General features: G+C 41.1%; 1 protein-coding gene across 1 annotated transcript; it reads right to left on the reverse strand.

Moving 5' to 3' along the window:
• Positions 1-835: 835 nt before the first annotated feature.
• CDH17 (cadherin 17) lies at positions 836-20,832 on the reverse strand. The gene is made up of 16 exons (XM_014888677.2): positions 20,755-20,832; positions 19,942-20,079; positions 18,141-18,279; positions 16,880-17,038; positions 16,012-16,211; positions 13,547-13,678; positions 12,835-12,985; positions 11,928-12,143; positions 10,600-10,676; positions 9,159-9,350; positions 7,725-7,969; positions 5,860-5,990; positions 4,740-4,976; positions 2,740-2,856; positions 2,517-2,633; positions 836-1,645 (listed from the first exon to the last, which is right to left on the reverse strand). Exons 1-16 carry the CDS (start codon positions 20,800-20,802, stop codon positions 1,539-1,541), a joined length of 2,406 nt encoding a protein of 801 aa, XP_014744163.2. The 5' UTR covers positions 20,803-20,832; the 3' UTR covers positions 836-1,538.
• Positions 20,833-21,392: the final 560 nt, after the last annotated feature.

Raw genomic sequence — 21,392 nt, forward strand, 5'->3', positions numbered from 1 at the left:
TCTGCACATTTTCCCCATCTTCAGATAAAGCCGTGTTGGTATACACAAGTACAACGACTGCTGAACTTTGGGTCCTTTATTTATAAAACAATATACGAATCTTAATCCCTGGACACACTGACGTAACTGAATGTCATACTTTCCAAATATAATGGATTACATTCCCATCATAAAATAAGTGCATTCCAGCAGTGAGCCCCCCAGCAAATAACAGAGCTCCAACAGCTGGGGAAGCTGGGGCAAGAGGTACAACAATTGGGTTATGTTGCTGAAGCCCAAAAGCAAAGTTTTTGCTGGCAGCATTCTAGGAAAACCTATTATAAATGCAATGCTACCAAAAAAGTGCTCTTTTGCTGCATGCAAAAGACATTTAAAAAATCCTGGGTAAACAAATATACTCTTTTCCATATGACCTTTTCTTGAATGTCTTCAAAAGTATATTGTCTTTTCAGTTTAACACAATATTTGTCAGCTTTTATTTATAGCTTAAAAGAAAAGCCTTCCTCAAACTGTCACCAAAAATGCCCTTCTATAGGCATGCTCTCAGGAGAAAGGCTTTTTTGTCTGAGTGTCACCCGGGGTTCAAATACATTTTACTGTAACTAGGCTAGAAGTGGCTCCAGCAATCATGGCATCTTGAATCAGCTGGACACATATCACTCAGGCCTAAGACCTTTTTTAATCTGAATTATGTGAAAATAAGAGTTAAATGCAATAGAGAACCAAGCAGCAATGGTTTGCTCTCATGCACTCTCTCATTTTTTATTTATTTTATAAAACAAGCAAGGACTAAATTCTTTAAAGAACATTTTTATTCTTATCTTATGTGTAGGGGACAAAAGCAATATTTGCAGCAGTATGATAAAACAGCATATTACCCACATGACTCAGCATAGGGAAACTTTAACTTGGAAACTCTAATGAAAGGCCATGGTGCTACACAAACTGGTTTTACTCTGTGGGATATCGAAAAAGAAAAATGGTAATGTCACACTGATAGTACAAATTCAGCATAATGGAAACAGGCATGACCCAGGGCAGATTACAGATTGCAGTACATTTGAGATCTCCTTTGCTGAGAGTCTGAGAGATTCCTACAACTTCATGGAGTATCTTCAAACGTAGCACAGGACTTTATTTCCCAATCTGCTCTTCAGTGACTTACTGAGTTGGAAAGAGACAAATATGCGCAGGTTGACAAAATGTAGTCCTCTATTAAATCCATATTTACTTCAGCTGTCAGATGAAGGAGACTGGTCCCAGGTATAGATCCCTGAAGGAGCTCAACATTTGGTGTCATCATGAGTTAACACTTCAGACAGAGTTGATATGCTTATTAATAGCTGCTGTTGAAGGTTACATATATTTTATGTTTTGTGACTAAATAGTATTATATACAAAAGTGAGGCAAAACCCCTGAGAGTCTGCTTTTGCATGTTTTTTTGTTGCTTATGATTGTACACCTCTCGGTTTTGGAAGCTTCACAGTTCACTGATTCACAACCCAACGGGAGGTTTTGCCTCTTGATGAAACAGTCATTAAGCCAGTCTGTTGAGTTCAGCCTTATCTTTTGCATCTTTGGGTTGGCTCTTTCCATTTTTCTCTTTGTGTTTCATGTGGAAAAACACACCCGCTAAAATGGCACCTGAAAAACAGAGAGTGTTTGTCTGTAAAGGGAAAACTTTCTGAAAAGATGTTCCAGCAAGGGCCATGACACTGCTCTGTAATATCCACAGTGCTTTGCCTCTTGAACAGAAGCAAACACCTTAGAGGAAGGGCTCTGCAGCATGGCACTAAGAGCATGGACCCAAGGCACTGCTGGGCAGGATCAGATGCCTTGGGCCTCAGAGGTCTTCACCCCAAAAGAAAACTTTTCCTCTAGGATCTGACCAGGTGGCAAAGTGTCTATTTTAGCCCCCTCCCTCTGAGCAATGATTTATCATGTTTGTCTTGAGATGTAGTCCCTCTTTTATATACATACATACATATATATATATATATATATATATAAAATGTATAATTTGATCTTTTAAAATCATGATGAGCTTGATACACTGTATATAAATTTATTTCCTCTTTATCAGTGTTGGAATGAATATGAGTGATGTAAACCTGCAAAGCTGAAATAGGTGAATAAAATGATAACTATAAGCTGCAGGTATAGATAACGTAAGTAGGAAGCTTCACAATTTTCACTGTAATCTGGATGCCCAAGGTTCACATCCCTTCCCTGACAGGCATAGGGCAGTAAGTAGCAATGAAATGACATTATGCTACAAGTTCAGCAGTTTCTTCTGTTCTAGCTGGTTGTTGTGCCATTGGATGTTTTTCTTACAACCAAAAACTCATAAGTTTGCAGCCATGATGATACACAATCATGGGATCTTCCCTCTTTCACTCATCCTGCAACATGTATGAGAAATCTTCAACCAACAAGTGAATTAGTGTCAGAAATGCAGCAGCACCACCATATCTCAGAGATCTGGCTTCAAATCAACCAAGAAGAAGTGACTTACCAATGATGAGCAGGACCCCAAGTAGAATCCCAATTGCCTGTCCAACAGTTGGCCAGGAATGCTGACGGTCTATTTCAATAAAACATGAATTTTCACTGGAACATTTGCAGATGCTTACTGCAAAAGGAAATGCCATGAGGTTAATGGGAAGTTTAGTAGTGACATTTGGTTATTTATAAATGTAAATGCTGTCTTGAAGTTAGTAGTTCTGTGCATAGAATACCTTTAAGATTCACTTTGTTTTCCAAAGGTGGATTTCCATTGTCATTAAGTATAATTGGAACATCATACACCTTCTCTTCAAAGTTACCATGTTTCGGGGACAGGTAAGCATGAGTAGCTGTAAGTAGGAAATGGGACATTCGTGTCAGCACAAGAAAGATAGTTCAACATTCATACCAGCTGCAAGTGTTCTTTTTTTTAAGGCTGCTTTGCACATGATAGTAATTCCTGTTTTCCTCTATGTCTGCCAAGATCTCATTGGTTTGCAGACATTGAGTAAAAAGGGAATACCTCGAAGCTTAGTCTGGCCTTCAGCATAATATGACTAAAAAATTTCCTTCCTAATTTCTACACCAGACCAAATCTGATCTTGGGTAGTGCTACACTGATAGCATCCCATCTAGACCAGGAATAGTCCCCTATACTCCTAGAGACCATAACTAGCTTAAATTGTTCCCAAAGAAATGTAGGACAGACCATCCTTTTAGTGAACTTACACTGTCACATCTAAGACTCTTTAAAAACTGGAAAAGGTAGTAATGATGAAAGGTTTGTTGATGTAAGTATCTTGTCTTCAGAATGAATGAAGTTTACAATGAAAAAGCGAGCATGTATTTTATTTTCTCCTAATGCTCTCTCACCCTTTAAACATTTTCAGCTCAGGGACTTGAGCAAGATGTAATTTCTTGCTTTGAACTTGTAGAAAATCTCTGCACAGACAACACCCTGTGACAGTAAGTTCCCAAGTCAACTACTTCCTCATTCTATCTGCACTGGAAATAACTCCACAAGCTTCACTTGAGGAGAAGTGCCCTGGAAGAGAGAGCAAAGGATGAACCCTTGGCCACCCTGACCATAGCATTCATCATTTTATATCTCTCTATTGTATTTTTCCCTACTGTCTTCCAAGATAAAAAGTAGTGGCTTACTTTGCTGCTCCAATACATTCCCTATTATCAGGCCACTCTGTAACTCCTATTATCCTTGTCACCCTATCTAAACCAGTTTCCAGTTATACTGCATTTTTATGGAGATAGAGAGACTGGAGTTCAAAACTTGAAGAAATTATGGATTTATACAGGGGCATAATGATGTCCTCAGATTTCTTCTCCTGTTGTTTCCTGATAATTCTCAATATTTGATCTATTTTTCTGAATACTGCTGATAAATTGACCTCACATTTCCATGGAGCTGCTTACAGTTCTCCTTCCTGACTCATAATGGCCAGCTCAGCACCCATGATTTCAAAGGTGAATTTGGGAGTCCAGGTTTCACTAGCACCTGTGAATTTTATTGTTCAACCAACTCAGTTTTGGAAGACTGTTCTGAAATTCTTCATGCTTGGTTCCTACTTGAATAACTTTGTACAATGAGTAAACTTTGCCACCTCATTGCACACTCACATGTATTGAGTTGTGCAGATCTCAGAAAAAACCTTTGGAAAACCACACATGAACTCCCCTCACTGCAAGAGCTAACTGTTTACTCCAAGTCCTAAATTTTAAATGATTATTTATTCTTTCATAACTTGAAATTTGTGGCAACCCAGCTTTCTCTAGTGGGATAATTCATCAAAAATGTTTTATTAATTCAGACAGGCTTTATCAACCAAGCACTTATTCATGTACTTACTGTCCCCTTCAAAAGGTCCATTCACTATGTTTGGCAGGACTTCCTTTTGCACATGAAATGTCAGAAATGTGCAGTTTGCAAACTGCTCTATTTATTTTTCAGCAGCGATTTGTGCTAGTTAAACACGTATATATTTCATATTTACAGGCTTCTCTCAAAAATACTCATGAAATTATAGCTTGCAACATACTAGGTTTTATCTCCTGCAAAAAATAATTAATGACTTTGGTGCTCTCAACAACCAATTTTTTTCTATATGGAAGACTGGTTATGCAATAATAAGAGTGAAAAGGAATTCTGTAATTCTTCATATTCACCAGAGTACCAAGTAAGTCCCATATCACTGTAAGAATGGCTGTATTAGCTTACCATTGTATTTTGAGATTTGCCAATTACTTCTTGTGTTCGCCTCATCCGGAAGGGAAAAAGTAAATTTTGAATAAAAAAGGAGTTCATCAGCATCAGTAGCTTGAATAAGAGTTCTCTCTCCTCCACTGACTGGGTAGCAGAAGAAAGTAGGATTATCCGTAGCTATATGTGGGTGGTTGTCATTCACATCACGTAACTGTAGAACCAAGAATGCTCTGGATTTCTGAGTTGCATTATCTGTCGAGTTTAACAGAATGCAGAGTTACATGCACATCTTGGATTCACACTCTGGGCTGTTGCATTTGCAGCTATCACTGTCAGACAGGCACTGAAAGGTGGTGTTCTGTCTGAAGGTTGCAGAAACAAGGTCTCAGGAGGTCCTGGGGGATTTGTGGTAGCTGCCACTACTTTTTAACGAGCATGGTTTATTTATCACCAGCTCTTGCTAACTACAGAACACTAGCAAGGGAAAGGAGGCAGATCATATCTAATAATCTGTCATATCCGTCATATCTGGCAAGCAGTCACATCCAAAGTGGCCAGTGCTCTTTAGAGCACTCTTAAGTATGAAATGCCTTGAGTTTCCCACCCCTCTTCTATGTACAGGAAATGCAACCCAAAACTGAAAGATTTTAATGGCTGGAACTAGAAGTTCTAATATATTTCAGACTTGAGAGAGCATTCGTTTTAACTATAATAAAATGAAATTCTGTAGAAGGTTACAAACTACTCTCCAAGTTTGTTTTCAGGAAGCCTAACCATATCTAGGAGAAACACTAAAATCCTAATAGCTGTAGAGAAAAAAAGTAGCAGAAAATAGTGAAAACAGTGAAAAAATTAGAATCTTCTCTATATGTCATGTGGTTGAAGCAAATATAAGACCAGGCCCAACTTCATGAAAGCTATTTTAATCCTTGTTACCTACAGCATTGAGATTTCTGCAAGAAATTTAAATTCTTAAGAAATATATACTTCTAAGGATACACCACAGGATGTGTATCTGAGGTTACGTGTTTCAGTACTTTTCATGGGTTTAGTCATGATAGGTATGATAAGTTGTCATAAAAGAGTAAGGACAGGGGATTCCTCTGTGTGTATATTTAGTTGTTTCATCACTTACTTAGCTCTGATGCAACAACCTCTATTGAGTATATTTCTTCTTTTTCTCGATCCAAAAGGGAAGCAGTGTATATCTCTCCAGTGGCTGAATCAATTCTCAGCCATTTTCTCACATCACCTTCCAAGGAGTATCTTTGGAAAGAAATAGGGGAAAAAAAATCACATATACCTTCCAAATTGGGAAAAAAATCCAACAAAGCAAATACTTCTTTGTTGATTTTATGCAAGAAGCTTGATTACAGTTCTACTCCAAGAGAGAGTTCTTGGAAGAGTTGCAGTACTACAGTACTACAGCTAACCAGGAGACAGAGGAAGAGAGGCCAAAATCATCCAGAGTAAGAGTGAGAGCAGAACTATGGACATGCCATCACTACTGCAGTCTGTGTCCTTGCAATTCCACTTTCCTTCTAAATGGGGAACCTGGGATGGCACTAAGATTTTAGTCCAGAAGTGGGATTTGTCCAAACCCCGTGCCCATCTCACCCCATGACATCTCCCACATCTTGGTTTTAATGGGGGCACAAGCCCAGGGCTGAGGGGCAGAGGGGTCAGTGCAGCCAGGCACCCTATTGTGCATGCAGAAGGACCAGGACCCCAAGGAAAGCCATGGTGAATATCTTCTGCCAGTCTGGAGCAGCCTGTAACTATCATTGGGGCAGCCTTGGAACTGAGAGTGCTTTAAGCATCACCACATCATTGCATTTATATCATTGTTTAAAAAATCACCAAGGTCCCTGGGTATTTACTAATACAAATTTAACCATGAACATATGACCCAGTTAAAGCACATGCAATTGCTTGAGAAGAAGTGGCCCAACCTTCTCATTCAATGTTTTTGGTCTTTCAGTACTCTTTACAGTAGAAACAGCATGCTTGTACATCTTCTACTTTTTATACTTTTTATTTTATGCCCTTTAACCTATTTTTAGCAGAAATGTGATTTACGTATATTTGAATTCCTGTCATATGTCTCTGCCATCATCCCCCAGGGCTTCTGGACTATGTGGCTTGCTTTCAAACTAGTTTGACAGAAGGCCAAACATGATAAGTTCCCAAAAGTTAGGCACAAGTAGAAAGCCAGATGAGAAATCTCTGGGAATAAGAATCTGCGGGAGGTCTAAGAGTCATATTGTGCAACTCCATTAACCACTTGGTGATTTGCTGAATTTTAGTTAAATTTCAAGAATTGTTTATTATGAGTTGATCTGTTCAGCATTCCAGCCAGGAACTGTACAGCAAAAGTCACAAATGATTCTTCTATCTGATTCTAGTGTGTAAAGTACATTTACACCATGCAACACAGCACAGGAGCTGTCTTGCAGAGAGCTTTGCATTCACAATAGAAAGAGATGTGTCATCTCTGACAGCTAGGAAAGGAAATTAATTGTTTTTCAGTTGTAGACTTGAGATTGTGTATTTTGGTGGAGAAAAAGTTGAGGTTGTGTATTTTAGTGGTTTTGTGCATGACATGAAAAGCAGCTCTTGTCCTACTGGTTCAGGGGTACACAATACATGCTTCATTTTTTTTAGGCATTATGAACATGGAACCTTGTTATTCTCAGTCCAGCTCCACCTTTTTTCTGCAGATATAAATTAGCCTGCTTCCCTTGTGGTTTTCTGTTTCAAGGCTGAAGTTTGTCACAGCACAGAGAGAAATCTGGTTAGAAAAGCACTACCCAGCAGTCTGCTGCAGGTGGGTCGCTGATCCCCTCCCACCACACATCCCCCTTCTACTAGGAGATAAGACTTCTGTAAAAACAGTATTTTTCCAAATGCCAAGTACTGGGCATATTTTCCTTGCACCTCCTTTAGAACAATTTTTGAAACCCTAAATTCAATTAATTAATCACAGTCACTCCTTTTTACCGTACAGAATCCCCTTCAGGATCACGGGCCCCCACTGTCATGACCAAGGTATTGACAGGAATGTCTTCAGACACTTCTGTTTTGTAAACTGGCGTCTGGAATGCAGGTGGCTCATCCACATTTGTTACATAAACGTTAAATGTGGCAAGAGAGCTCGAGTTGTACTTCACGCCTGACACCAGTGGTTCGGGGTTTGTGGCGTTGATCACCAGGTCATACACAGGCGTTGTTTCAAAATCAAGAGCCTGGATGAATTAGAAAAAAAAAAGGGTTCTTGAAACAATGGCCCTGCTGCTGTGGGGAGCACCAATGAGAAACTACAAAGTCTCCCTCTTCTCAGGGAGGAGATTGTATCCCAAATGCAGGCAAAATAAGGGAGAGCTGTCAGCAGAAAATGATACTGGGAATGGTCAATTTGAATGAAACCATATGCCTGTTTAGAGACCTCCTCAGCAACTGCATTTTCTAATAATGTTGCCACCTGCCCAACTAAGTTTAATAACAATATCCTGTTTACCGAAATAGTATTTATAGCTCTGTATGAGAAGGCCTCAAATGACCTCCGGGTGCCAAAAGTCATGTGAGGATTGTTACACCACAGACTTTCTCACAATTGCCTCCTTGGGAAAAAGATGAGTCTGATGCTGAAGATGGTCCACCAAAAACTCCTCTGCCTGCACTTGGGCTGGTGGCAGCACAAGAACTGGATTCACACAGTATGGCACAGTATGAGTGATAGGACTTCTGGACACATAGTCTAAGCACCTTAGAGAAAGCTAATTTCAAAGGGAGAGCAATTTTGTTATTGATGGATGCAGCAAAAAGCATTCCTTATATTCCTGTCTCCAGCGTTCAGCATACGGGCTGTATCACCCACTGCAGCACACGCTGTCCTTGGCTTGGTCACAGTTCATGTTTCCCTCATCAGGAACAAACTGTGTCTCCATGCTGACATTGACACATGCTGGCTACACTTGCACCTTGTTTTGCAAAGGCCACTAATGGCCAGAGAACTGCAGGGTGGAGAATCGTCACAGCCCACCACTCCCACCACAGCTCATGGAAGCATTAGATGGCTTTCTCTTGTCCAGAAATCCTGCTGCAAAATCACTCAAATAATGTTGGTTTGTTTGGGGATTTTTTTGTCTTTATAGTACATAAAGGCCTGCTTCATTGGTCAGAACCTGCTCTTCTGGAGAAGCAGCCAGCAGCAGAGCCAGTGGAGGGAGCTTCTGGTGGTGGTGGGTGGTGGGCAAAGGCAGGAGCACTGCACAGGCACAGAGCCTGAGTCCAAAAGTGGAGCCTCTGTACCATGCTTAGGGTGTCCCCACCCCACCACCAGTCAACACCCTCCCCACAAATCATTACCAGGGCAGTAACTGTGTGTGACAAATAAGCAACACTAAAGGAGAAGAATAAAATCCATCTATTCACCTTGTTAAGCCTGACGAACCCTCGGTTTGTTTCAGAGTCTGTATCTATGATGAACGTGTTGTTTGGATCGCCTTCCTTCACTTGGTAAATGATGAGGGAGCTTCCTGTGGCAGGCTCATCTCCATCAGTAGCTTGAATTTCTAATATCAGAGTTCCTATTGGGGTATTTTCTGCCAAAGTCACATTGTCATACTGAAGAGAGAGAGGTGTCATTGAAACATGACATACCGAGCACCATTTGTGGATAAACCTTCAGCACAGCCACAAGCTTGTGACCCACATGCATGGATGTATTTTAACCCACAGCAGTCACATGAAGGAGGGAAGCTTCTTAGCCACACATTTATTATAGGTGATAGGATCTCTGTCAGTGCCACTAGCACAGCACCAGTCCCAAATCTTTAGCTCCTCTGTCAAAACCAGCCCATGATCACACAGTAGGGATAGTACAGCTTCTCTGTACCCTGTCAGCACCCTGGCCATTCACTGTTAAAGATCTGATTGCTTCATGCACCATAAGCTGTTGTCACATTGGAATCTCCTGACTCTTTAATGTGTGCCCGTGCCAGAAGCCTCACCTTGACACCAGGTTCTGGACTGAGACCTTGAGGTGAGATGGTGTAAAACCTGCTGTGCAGGCACCTTGTCTGCATGTGACTGTGCTGCCACTGCCATCAACAATAAGTGAGCTGGGCAATGCAAAACCCAACACAGCTTCCCTGAAAGGACAACTATTCCTGATAGCCAGACAGCTCTGAGAGCCCAGCACCTACATGGCCTGCAGGAGCAGTGGGAGCTGGTACCTCTGTGTAAATACTTCAGTCACTCAGTGTCTGCCAGGAGGCTTGGACCATCAGGCAGAAGTCAGGAAATGTCTGTAGGTCTCTGCCAGATGCCAGAACCTTCACCAGAAAAAAGGCAAGAGCCTGACACCCATCCTGGAATCAGGTATGTGTTTGGCCATGGGTCTCTAGACCACTATTTCTGGCCAAACCACATAGGGCATTTGATTCCCGTTCACCTTCTGGCTGTTTTGGGTGCACTAGTGCTGTCTTTGGAAAGGTACTCGGGAGAGGCCAGCTTTTTTCCATTTAGCTGTTTGATTGATTTTAAAGCCTTTTCTTCCCCCTTTCCCTCCAGAACCTGTATTTCTGGAATAAACTGCTCTAACAGAATAATTTCTTTCTAGACAATTAGTTTTCCACTGAGCAAATTACCTTATATTTCATAATTCGCTGTTAGTCTGTCCCATTCCTCACTGTCTAGATAGAGCTTCTATGCAGACTTGCAGCAATATTTTGCCTTTATCTTCCCTAGTGGGTTACTCTGTTACTTGTTTTGTAAATATCTGGCTTCCCATTGACATTCTATAGATATTGAAGGTATGCTCAAACACTTCTCAAGTTATTGGAATATACAAAATAGTGTTAAAAATACTCACATTTGATTTTTCAAAGATGGGAATTTCATCATTGATGTCAATGACATGTACTTCCACATCACAGGTGGTTTGGAATTCTGCATGGAAAGAGACAAAAAATGTCACACCAGCCTTTCTACCAAAAATAACTCTCCTCCAGAAGGGTTCACTGTGAGCAAGAGTGAGGGCTCCCAGATTGCCCAATCTAAGCACAAAGTTGAGAAAAGCACTTTACTCGGGTATCTCAGTCAATGACAACTTCACTCTCTATCTTACCATTGATCTTCCCAATTTCTTCAGCACCATACCATCCTGTTTCATTTCCCTCAATTTTAAAACCATATCTGTTCACCAGGAAAATGATAGCCATGAATTGTGTTAGCCATCTCAGTGTCACTTTCCCATGTCAAAAAGTAACCCCTGGGTTGTTAATGCTCTCCTGTCCTCTTGGTCATCGGGCAGCACCCTTAGTTTTGTTACAGCCAGACTTAGACTTCAGATCTATGTGAATCTAATCACTACCTGAGCAGGGGCACCCATAGCAATGGCAGGTTGTGATTTTAAAAGCATAATATAGCTATATATAGATGGATTTTAGTGTTTTAATGAACGTACTTCATGAGTTCAAAGTTAAGGAAAATTCTAAACAACATTGTTCAGAGGGAATTCAAATAAGCATCCAAAACAAATCACCAGCTTCTCCCTCTGAAAGGTTTTCCATCATCTGCCAAAATGATGCCATTTCATTTTACAGACATGTCACACTGCTTTCTTTTCATGCCAGTTCCTTCATGCATAAGTTTTGTCTGACTGTAGGGACTCCAGCACAAAGCTCTAAGCTTTGTATGGAGTTTGATTTTCTTTCCATTCAGTGAATCACGAAAGAGTCCTGGCAATTTACGCAAGGGATAAGATTATTTTTGAAGTTTAATTTCAGATTCAATTTCTCTTACTGTTTTAAAATCTTATCTGGACTGTCTGAGCAGCTGTGTTTAATTTCTTGATTATTTTTTCAGTTAAGTCCTTTGAAAGATCTGGGGGGAAACCACAATTATGATCTCTTCATTTTTTCCCCGTGTGGAAGGAAATCTCTTACTGAAGTACTTGTTAACAAGCTTCCCAATTTAGCCACATTCTGTCCTAGAGCTGGTTCCCTTCCATGCTTGCATTATGAATCATGATTAATCTCCCTGCATCTCAAGAATAAGGCAAGTACCATGCCAGAGCAAGACAGCTCTCAGTGCTACTGCCTGTTCAGCAAATCCTTCTTGTCTCCCCACATCCCTTAGACACAAGTCATGCCAGTGAGAACAGAGCTATTCCAATGGATAACAGCAGGCATTACGTACGTGGATCTGACACCAGGACCTTCAAGGAATACTTGGCTGAATCTCGCTTGCTTAAGGAACGGCCGGTTAATTGCAAAGTCCCGGTGTCTTGCTGAATATAGAAGAGATTATTTGAGGGATATTCAGGTTCCTGACTTTGGATTTGGAACCGCAGACGAGAGTTAAAGGTGTTCTCTTCATCCCTGTCCGTAGCAAGCACGGTGCCAATATTACTTCCTGTAGCAGAGCAGAGATCAGAGTCAGACTATAGACAATGCAGTGGTCCCATTTCTCCACGGAATTACACAGTGACAACACTGATACCAGTGCAAAGAGTACAGGGTCAATAAAAATAAAGCTGCATGGAAAACAATTCAATGGACACAATCATTTCACTTCTGGGAGTTTTTCCTTTAGCATCCCAACATGGTTTGGGGTCAGGCCGGTCCAAAAGACTGAAACAGAAGACTCTTCAGTCCTAAAACCAAATGACTGATGTCAAGATATTGGGCAGATTTTGGTAATGGTCCATTGAAGTCAAAGGCATTATGCTGGAGGAGCAGCTGGATGAGGGAAAATGGGCTCATACCACTTTAAGAACAGTATTTCTTATCTTGGTAATAAAAGAGGTGTTTTTCTTTACACAGTCTAAGCAGCTATCCAAATCTGTGGGAAAATGCAGTTGTATATTCTAAATAAAACATTATTTTTAAAATATGTGGTTTGGGTCGGTCTTTCTCAGGTTCTTGAAATCTTTTCCACAGGAATTATTGAAGGGGAAACAGGAGGGCTATTTGCACATGAAAATATTTCCCTGGGACAGGCACATTTTAATCTTTTGGATCAGAATTTCCAGCTTCATTCACACACAGCTGGAAACAACGGGACTACAAAGAGGTGTATAAATTAACATAAGCTCTTTTCTTACCTCCCTGTTCATTTTCTTGAACTTCAATTACAGTGAGGTCCTGCTGGCACACAGGGGGATTGTCATTGATGTCTTCCACAATAACATAAATTTGCAAAGGCTTGTCCACCAGTTCTCCTGTGCTATCTTTTGACACCACAAAGAATGTATACTGCAATAAAAATATAACAATTGGATGGTTTAAATGTCCACTGTGACAATATTTTGCATTTTAGTATGTAACTATGGAAATATATCTTCTCATGAGTTTGTTCAGTATTTTCTCTCTGTTTAAATCAGAAGTCTTCCATTACCCCTTAGTTTCTGAGGCCTGAGTTCTCAAAAGGTTTTAAAATCCGTGGTCTCCAAGGTCTGAAGTAGATCTGAAACCTCCAGATCTCGGACACTCCACACTTCCCACTGCCTACCTCTTACTTGTGCACCTACAGCCCTGCCATAGCTGTACATTGTATATATGCTGTGGGCAGTGACTGCTGCTGCAGACCCACTCTAGGATGAGAACCTGAAGGCTGTTTACAGTATAGCAGGTGGATGAACTTTCACATATATCACATCATTTCTAAAAAAAAGTGACAAGAAAAAAACTTTTATTTATGCTCCCCTTCCCCGTTCCCCTTCCTTTCTACTGAGCTTTCTCATATTTACTCCTACACCAATAATTAGCTTCCTGCTGTGACTTCTGCCATCAGTGAAGTTTTATGTGTTTACTTACACTATCCTTTTCTTCCCTGTCCAGTGGTTCAGTCACATAAATATCCCCATCCTTACTGATGGAAAATGGGAGCCTTGGCAGCTTTTCTTTTTCAAAAAGGTCATAAATTACATCTGGTTCATTTGACTGCACCTAAAAAAAACCAAACCAAAAAATAAGTCAGGATAAGAAGTCAGAAGTGTAGGCTGAGACTTAACAGGGACAATTTCTGGACTACAAACAAAAACAATCACATTCCTGTTAGCTTTGTAAACCAGAAAATTAACAGTTTGGCAGGTTCTTGTGAGAAACTGCAGAAAATCAGACTGATAATCCACCTCTGCTCTCTAAATTGTCTGGTGAAGTCACTTTACCTCAATTTCTCCATCTGTCCAGATGGGTTACAACACTTACCTTTTTATAAATGGGTTTTGTGATAAGAAATAAGTAGTGATTATTAGAAAAAAAGGCACTATTTTCATTTGAATATCTTGATACTACTTATTTCTGTCTCCTTACACTCTCTATTTCTTCCTGTTGTTTTGTTTCATGTAATTCAGAGAAGTGGAACAACAAAGCAACACTAAATTAGGAGGAGCAGTCAACTCCCTCCAGGACAGAGAGGCCCTGCAGAAAGATCTTGATAAACTATAGAGATGGGCAATCACCAACTGTATGAAGTTTAACAAAGGTAAATGCCAGATTCTGCACCTGGGATGAGGCAATCCTGGATGTACAGACAGCCTGGGAAATGAGAGGCTGGAGAGCAGAGCCACAGAAAGGGATCTGGGGGTCCTGGTCAGTGGAAAGTTGAATGTGAGTCAGCAGTGCCCTGGCAGCCAGGAGGGCCAACCCTGTCCTGGGGGGCATCAGACACAGCATCACGAGCTGGGCAAGGGAGGGGATTGTCCTGCTCTGCTCTGAGCTGGGGCAGCCTCACCTTGAGTATTGTGTGCAGTTTTGGGCACATAACAATATAGAAAATTAAGCTATTAGAGAATGTCCAAAGGAGGGCCACGAGGATGATGAAGGGTTTGGAGGGGAAGCCTTAGTAGCAGCAGTTGAGGACACTTCATTTGTTCAGCCTGGAGGAGACTTGAGGGGAGACCTCAACATCCTCATGAGGGGAGGCAGAGGGGCAGGCACTGATCTCTTCACTTTCATGACCAGGGGCAGGACTTGAGGAAGCTCAGTTGGGAGAAGTCTATGTTAGATAGCAAGAAAAGGTTTTGCAGCCAGAGGGTGGTTGGGCACTGGAACAGGCTCCCCAGGGAAGTGATCACAGCATCAACCCTTCACAAGTTCAAGAATTATTTGGATAGTGCTCTCAGGCACATGGTGTGACTTTTGGGGTGTCCTGCACAGGGCCAGGAGTCAAGGGATCCTGATGAGCCTCTTCCAATACAGCATATTCTATGATTCTGTGATTCTGTGAAAACAAATACCTGATACCTATCTGTAAATAGGTGCATGTACACTCTTTACATTCATCAAAGCTTATGAAGAAGGCTCTTTTCTGGGGTGCCACACATTTAAAATGAAATTAAGTACACAGACTGGCAAACTAATGGAGCCAGTAATAACGTTTATGTTCTATACAGCAGCAACTCCATTTCATTTTCCCCTAGGCAGAATCAACATGCCATTGTCTACCACATGAAATTTATATACAAGTGACCTCAAAACGGGTGCACCCTTACATGTCAGTCTTCCTTCCACCTGCTTTCAGTCTGGACTTCCTTGGGCTGTCACTGCGGCCAGTGGGAATAGCACCAAGCTAGTTACTCTTGTGAACAGGATCCGTGGAATCCTGCCATGTTCAAGGGATGACAGCATTGGGGGTGTCATTGCCAAGGCATTTTTCAAAGTCAAATATTTCTGAAAGGCTGTTGGCCTGTTAGTTAATATGTACTGATGTGTACACTGCTATTGGTCTGCAGTTATCAGCAAAATATTTTGTGCTTGAATAGTGAAAAGAGGAATACGGTGAGAACACAGGATATGAAGGAGGGTGCTTCATTCCTGTGCTGCATGATACAAAACTGGTCACAGCAGGTGTCCCTGAATGTGGGGGACTGCCCACAGCAGGACTGTTGTGGAGCTGGTCCCCTTCCCTGCTCTTCTGCAGCTGGAAGAAGACAATCTCAAAATAAGCTCCAACAAAGTCTTGGTTTGCTCAAAGCCTGGAGCATCCATGACTGGATTTTGCTCCCAAACTGAAAGGCAAAGTCCAGTCACTCTAGTGTTTGTATTGACTGTGTCTCAGTCACCTTCAAACTATTAACTTTCATTCTAAGAAAAAGTCAGTGAGACCTCCATTGGCAAACATTTCCAAAGAATGCCATATTAAAAAAATAACTGGGAGGTGTCAAAGTCCTTCTGAAGGACCTGGTGTTGAATGCAGGGGGGACGCCTTCACAGTTAGTTGTGAGGAAACAATTGTGTGGCACAAGGAGAAGTTCAGGGAGTGTGGTCAAGGACCCAACCTTGGTGATGTTGACAGGGTGGTCCTGGGTTGAGTTTTCTTTGATGTAGATAGTGGAGGGAGCTTTCCACAGGCTCTCCATCACAGTGATGACCACATCGACACTGCTGGCGAAAGCATTCGTTGTCGTCCCTCCCATGTCCTTCACGGACACAACAAGTGTGAAGGTGTCCTGCTTTAGAGGATCCAAGTAGTAAGAGCCTAGAGACAAAGCAAAGAGTCAAGAGAAATGACACAGAGGCTGTGGGGGTTGTTCTTCTGCCCATTGCCTCCTGAATGCACAGTGGTTTTTTAGCTGCTTCACACTTCTTCCTCAGATGGTCCTTTGGAACAAACCTCAGCAAGCCACTTCCTCTGGGTTCTCTGAGTGATTCAGCATAGCATCGTGTGAATGGAATCATATGAGGCCTCTGTGCTGTGGTCTCATTTCGTGCATCACTGAACAGCCTCTCCCCAGTTAGGCACCTGTTCAGCCCAGCAGAATAGATGGGTGTTTATAAATAATTGCAATTTAGTGGGGATCGCATGTCCAGCTGAGTTTTCTCTGCATTTTTCATGTTACTGCTTTTGGGTTTCTAGATTTCAAGGCAGAGAATTAATCCCAAAATATGACACAGTATAGTTCTGAAGGCCAGAGGGTCTATCTCTCTTCTCGGTGTACTTTTTGATCTCAATCTCCATTTCTGCTAGCTTCCCTTGAATTTGGTGGGACAAAAAAACCAAGTTCCCCAAAACCAAGGCTTAAGTGGAGTGTGTCCCACTGACTTAATTTATTAAGAGTGTAGCATCAGACCTGTGTTGTTGTTTTATTCCTGTTAACACCCCAGAACTCATGCTTGCTCTTTGCAAACAAGAATCTTTTTACCTACCTGTCCTGGTTGGTGAGATTGCTCCAGTTGCATTATCAATCTGGAAAAGCATTTCTTCAAAATATTTGGGAAAATGATGTAAAATACTGTATGACAGCTTTGCGTGGGGAGTTGTAGGATCATCACGGTCAGTGGCATGGACATACATGAAGGGTTTGCCTGTTTGGATTGGAGAAGAAACAGTGCTAAGAGGAGAGACTGAACCTTAACACATAATCCATTTGAGCAGAGCTCTCAAACCAGAGAAGAAACTTATGGGGAGCTACCATTGCTCCATAATGCATCTCTCATGGGAAGCTGTGTGCACAGGTTACACTGCTGAATGCAATCCCACAGCTCAGCCCTCCACCAGCTCTTCTTAGCAGAATCACAATAGGTGTGGTGACCAGTTGATGAAGAAGGTGACAGAGTTAAATCAGCAGATAGTTATCTATCACACAGCAGTGCCTGAACCCAGAATTCAGCTTATGTGATCTCTCCTTAAGGCCACTCTGCAGTTTCTTGCACAAATCAGTTAAACCCAAAGCACCTTGATAAAAGTGGCATATGGCCTGTGACACAGATATAATAAAAGAACAATCATACAGTGAAAAAAATGGAAATACACAGTAATGTAACTCAACTTTTACCTTTTGAGCACCAGTGCAACATTCAAAATCTTTTTGACTTAGATGCAGTTATGAATACAGTAATATGTTTCAAAATTATTTTCTGACCCCATGGAGGTTTACATGTATATTCTTTAGCAAAAGTTTCCTCTTGAGTCCATAGCCACAGCAATAACAGCTGTATGAGTCCTTTGTTTTATTTCCAAGATGTAAGTCTCAAACTGCTCTTTGACACTTGCATGACTCTTGGACTGGATCACTGCAATCCATAATCTAAGACTCTCTTCTGAATGCTAAGGTTCAGCCCATGTTCTGAGAAGCATCAGTCATGGTAAGCACACACCCCATATCTACCCTGGTACTTTATTTCACTGATATGTGAAGGTTCAGATAGTCTTAGCATTCTCTTTGTGTATAGTCCTTGGTAGCCTTTAAATTTTAAACCCCTTCTAGCATAAGGGGTTTTCTTTCAGAGCAATGAAGAGAGCCTGTCAACTGATACTTGCAAAGAATAAGTAATAAAAAATATTTCTGATTGCACTCATCCCAAACCAATCTTTTTCTAGCTTGTATAGCAGCCACTTTACCTTCCTGCTTAATTTACCTACCTTCCTATTAACGATAATATTTAATTTAATTATGGTGGTAATTACCTGGACGAGAGTTCTGCCTCACTACTCCAAAGTACTCTGTCTGGTTAAATTCTGGTGGGTTGTCATTGATATCTTCCACATATATTGTAACAGCATATGGACCTTTAACTGTGCTTCCACTTTCATCCAGACTTTCCACCTGATTTGAAAAAAAAAGAAGGAGTAGCAAAGAAATATTCTCATGCAGATCAGCTAAACGGTGTAAATTAATATCAGGGTGTCAGATGCCAGGTCACTTTTACTGCAATGTAAATCTGATGAGAGCCATCACTGGGTAGCTCCACACACAAGGACAAATTTGGCACTGTAGCTCCCTGACAAAAATTTGCCACAGTAGATAATGCCAACAAAACAAAATAACCCACTCCTGTTTCTGATGACATCTCTCAGAGGACAATTTCCCTTTTCCAGTTTCAGCAGACTACTTGTACTTTTGCACAGCTTAGAATTCGTGTTTTTCTTTAAACAGAAACATACGCTTTCTAATAAACAAGGAGAAAATCGAACATGATATAGCATTTATAACCAATTGCTATTATAAATAGAAATCAGATAAATAGTCTGATATAAGGGTTAGCAAAGAAAAATTAATTCTTTTTTCTATTGACTTTTTTCAAACAATCTGACTTATTTTCCAGCCTTCTTTAAAGCACCAAGTATATATTATATCTGTCACACTTCATTTTATTTGCACATAATAGATTAAATCACAATTTATGCCTAACCAAGCAAAATCTTTTCTTTCTGTCATCACTTCTTGTCTATAAATGATTCATATGCTTAGGGTTATTAACTTCTGGGACTAGAAAACGGTCCTCTCTAATTCCAATCCAAGGGTGCTTTAGAGCTGAGAACACGAAACCATGAAACCTGAAGTGCTAGACTTTGGAAAGGCAGCTAAGTCTGGCTAAAAAATCATCATGTACTTTGTCTATTCAGATACTGATCCTCTCATGATCATCTCCTTCTCAGCTGCTAGTGCCCCAGAAAAAGACAACACCATTTTTGACATGGTTCAAGAGGACAAGGCTATACTGAGACCCAAAGACTGCCTATCCCCTGCTCCATTCTCAACAGAGTTCACACTAGTGAGATCCTCATGAAAAGGGTGTAATAGCAGGACAAGCACACAAAGCTTTTTCCTCTCTTAGAGTCCAACATCTGCCAAACAGCTTTCTGCTGTTACCTTACAGAGGTTAGATCTGTGCCTCTCTGCCTAAATGTCTTTCATTCACACTGTTTCACAGAGTCACAGAATATTCTGAGTTGGAAGTGACCCACAAGGATCATCAAGTCCAACCCTGAATTGAAAGGCCCATACAGGGATCAAACCTTGGCATTATGAGCACCATGCTCTAACCAACTGAGCTAATTTCAGTTTGTCACCATGTATACTATAAACTTTCTAAATTATTACAATAGTTTGCTTTTCCACTCCAGACATGGAATCACCCTATCAGCCTTCGGGGATAACATGAGAAGCTCATTCATGAGGCTAGATTTTACTTCCAGTCAATTATTCCCCTCATATTAGCAGAGTTAAAGGGTTGGTGTTGACATCACAATTTTGGTTTTCTCAGCATAGCCTTCCTCTGCTAAGGAGCATTTTCCTGTTCAGTCTTTGAGAGCTACAAAAACTTATGTCTTCCAGCAAATCTTGATATTAAAAATGAAAAAGCTGCCTGTAAACCTAGGCGAAATAAAGGATTCAAAATTTCAACATATTTCTCTTAATATCAGGTTTACCAAAAGACGGTGAATTTGAATACTTCTCCCTTCCTATTTTTCATTGAGTTTTTACCTGCAGCTTGTGCACTTGTTTGGTCTCCCAGTCCAGAGACCCATTGATATACAGGATGCCTTTCCTTGGGTCAATGTCAATAATTCCAGCTTTTTCACCAGACACTCTGAAACTCACAGCAGGTGACTCAAGTGTGAACTATAATGGCAAAAATAAAACAGAGGGAAAAATCATTATTTTTTCAGTGTTTTCACCATAATAAAAATAATTTCATGCTTTTGTGACTTTAAAAATCTATTGCCAACAGTGTGTTTGGCTGGGAGAATGATATTCCAAGAGTCTGATCAAATAAGTCGGCGCTTTTCTGATCCTCACCAGAGGAGTTTTCACATTATTTCCTGAATGCTGCAAGAAATCCCAACTGCAGTTTGTTTCCAAAGCAAATGTCTGCTTAGGACAGGCTTTGTCTGAACACAGGAATGGAAAAAAATGACACACATCCTCCATTTGCCTGGGAGCTGGATCTGTCCTTCTGTGGTTATGGCTTTGGGAGGAAAACCTCAGAGTCAAAGGAAAATGATGACACAAGTTACATGGAAAAAAATTCTCCAGGAATGTTGATTTTATTAATCCCTGTCTTAGGATATCCTAAGACAGGGATTAATGTGTTTAAAATTGTGTTTGAGAGAGGGTTGTCTCCTGCTCTTTGCATGAAGACTCTTGAATTCCCAGAGAGAGGAATTAAAAATTAGTTTCAGATCCTCCTGAGGGACTGTTCTTCCCACCAGCACAGAGACAACACTTCATATGTGGTCTCTGTGTGCAGGCTGTGGGGTTTTCAACCAGAGAGGATGACAAAAGATGCTTGATTACCTGGTGAAGGATGCGTGGACCCCCTCCTTCTTGAACAAAGAAGTCCATGTCCTGCAGAGGCCCACTCACACTCAGGCACTCCAGATTAAGCCATATAGCCTGTGAGAGAAAGGGGGGGATGGAGGAGAGCAGCTGAGGGATGTCTGCTGCCACCCCACACAAACAGCAGCTCCCCACCACTGAGACTCCTGCAAGCTCTTTTGTTATAGTATAATGGCAGAGATTCTTCCAGGTTTGCACTGAACATCTCCAGGTTCTTTTGTGCACATAATTTTTAAAAGCAGTGTGATTTATTAATAAATTAGAGAACAATGACTTGTGCCCTGCCCTTTTCTGACCACTACATAATTAAATGAGATTGGATCTACCTTTAAGAGCAAACAGGAGAAGAAAATAGATGAATGTAGACTGAGAGCAAAAGGGAATTCATAAAATCATTGCTGGATGTCCTCTGTGTCCCCATCCAGGAGCCACAAAGCCCTGTGAAAACAAGTGTGTCTAGAAACTAAACATCACACCTGGGGATGGGGAGGTGCTGTGGCTACATCCTTTGTAATTTCCCGAGTAAATCAAATCTTTTTTGTGTGGGAATGAGGTAGTCCTCCCTGGCTCCCTACACCAACCCCCTCAGTGCCACA

The sequence above is a fragment of the Sturnus vulgaris genome, chromosome 1 (assembly GCF_052056855.1).
Source record: "Sturnus vulgaris isolate bStuVul1 chromosome 1, bStuVul1.hap1, whole genome shotgun sequence".
NCBI classification, from domain to species: Eukaryota; Metazoa; Chordata; class Aves; order Passeriformes; family Sturnidae; genus Sturnus; species Sturnus vulgaris.

Excerpts from the sequence above, each read along its gene's own strand:
- CDH17 (XM_014888677.2), bottom strand. The coding sequence starts at position 20,802 with ATGGACTTCTTTGTTCAAGAAGGAGGGGGTCCACGCATCCTTCACCAG. Across the intron at positions 20,080-20,754 it reads GTCCACGCATCCTTCACCAG|TTCACACTTGAGTCACCTGC; the intron begins GTAATCAAGCAT and ends TTGCCATTATAG. Across the intron at positions 4,977-5,859 it reads GGTTGTTGCATCAGAGCTAA|ATAATGCAACTCAGAAATCC; the intron begins GTAAGTGATGAA and ends TAAACTCGACAG.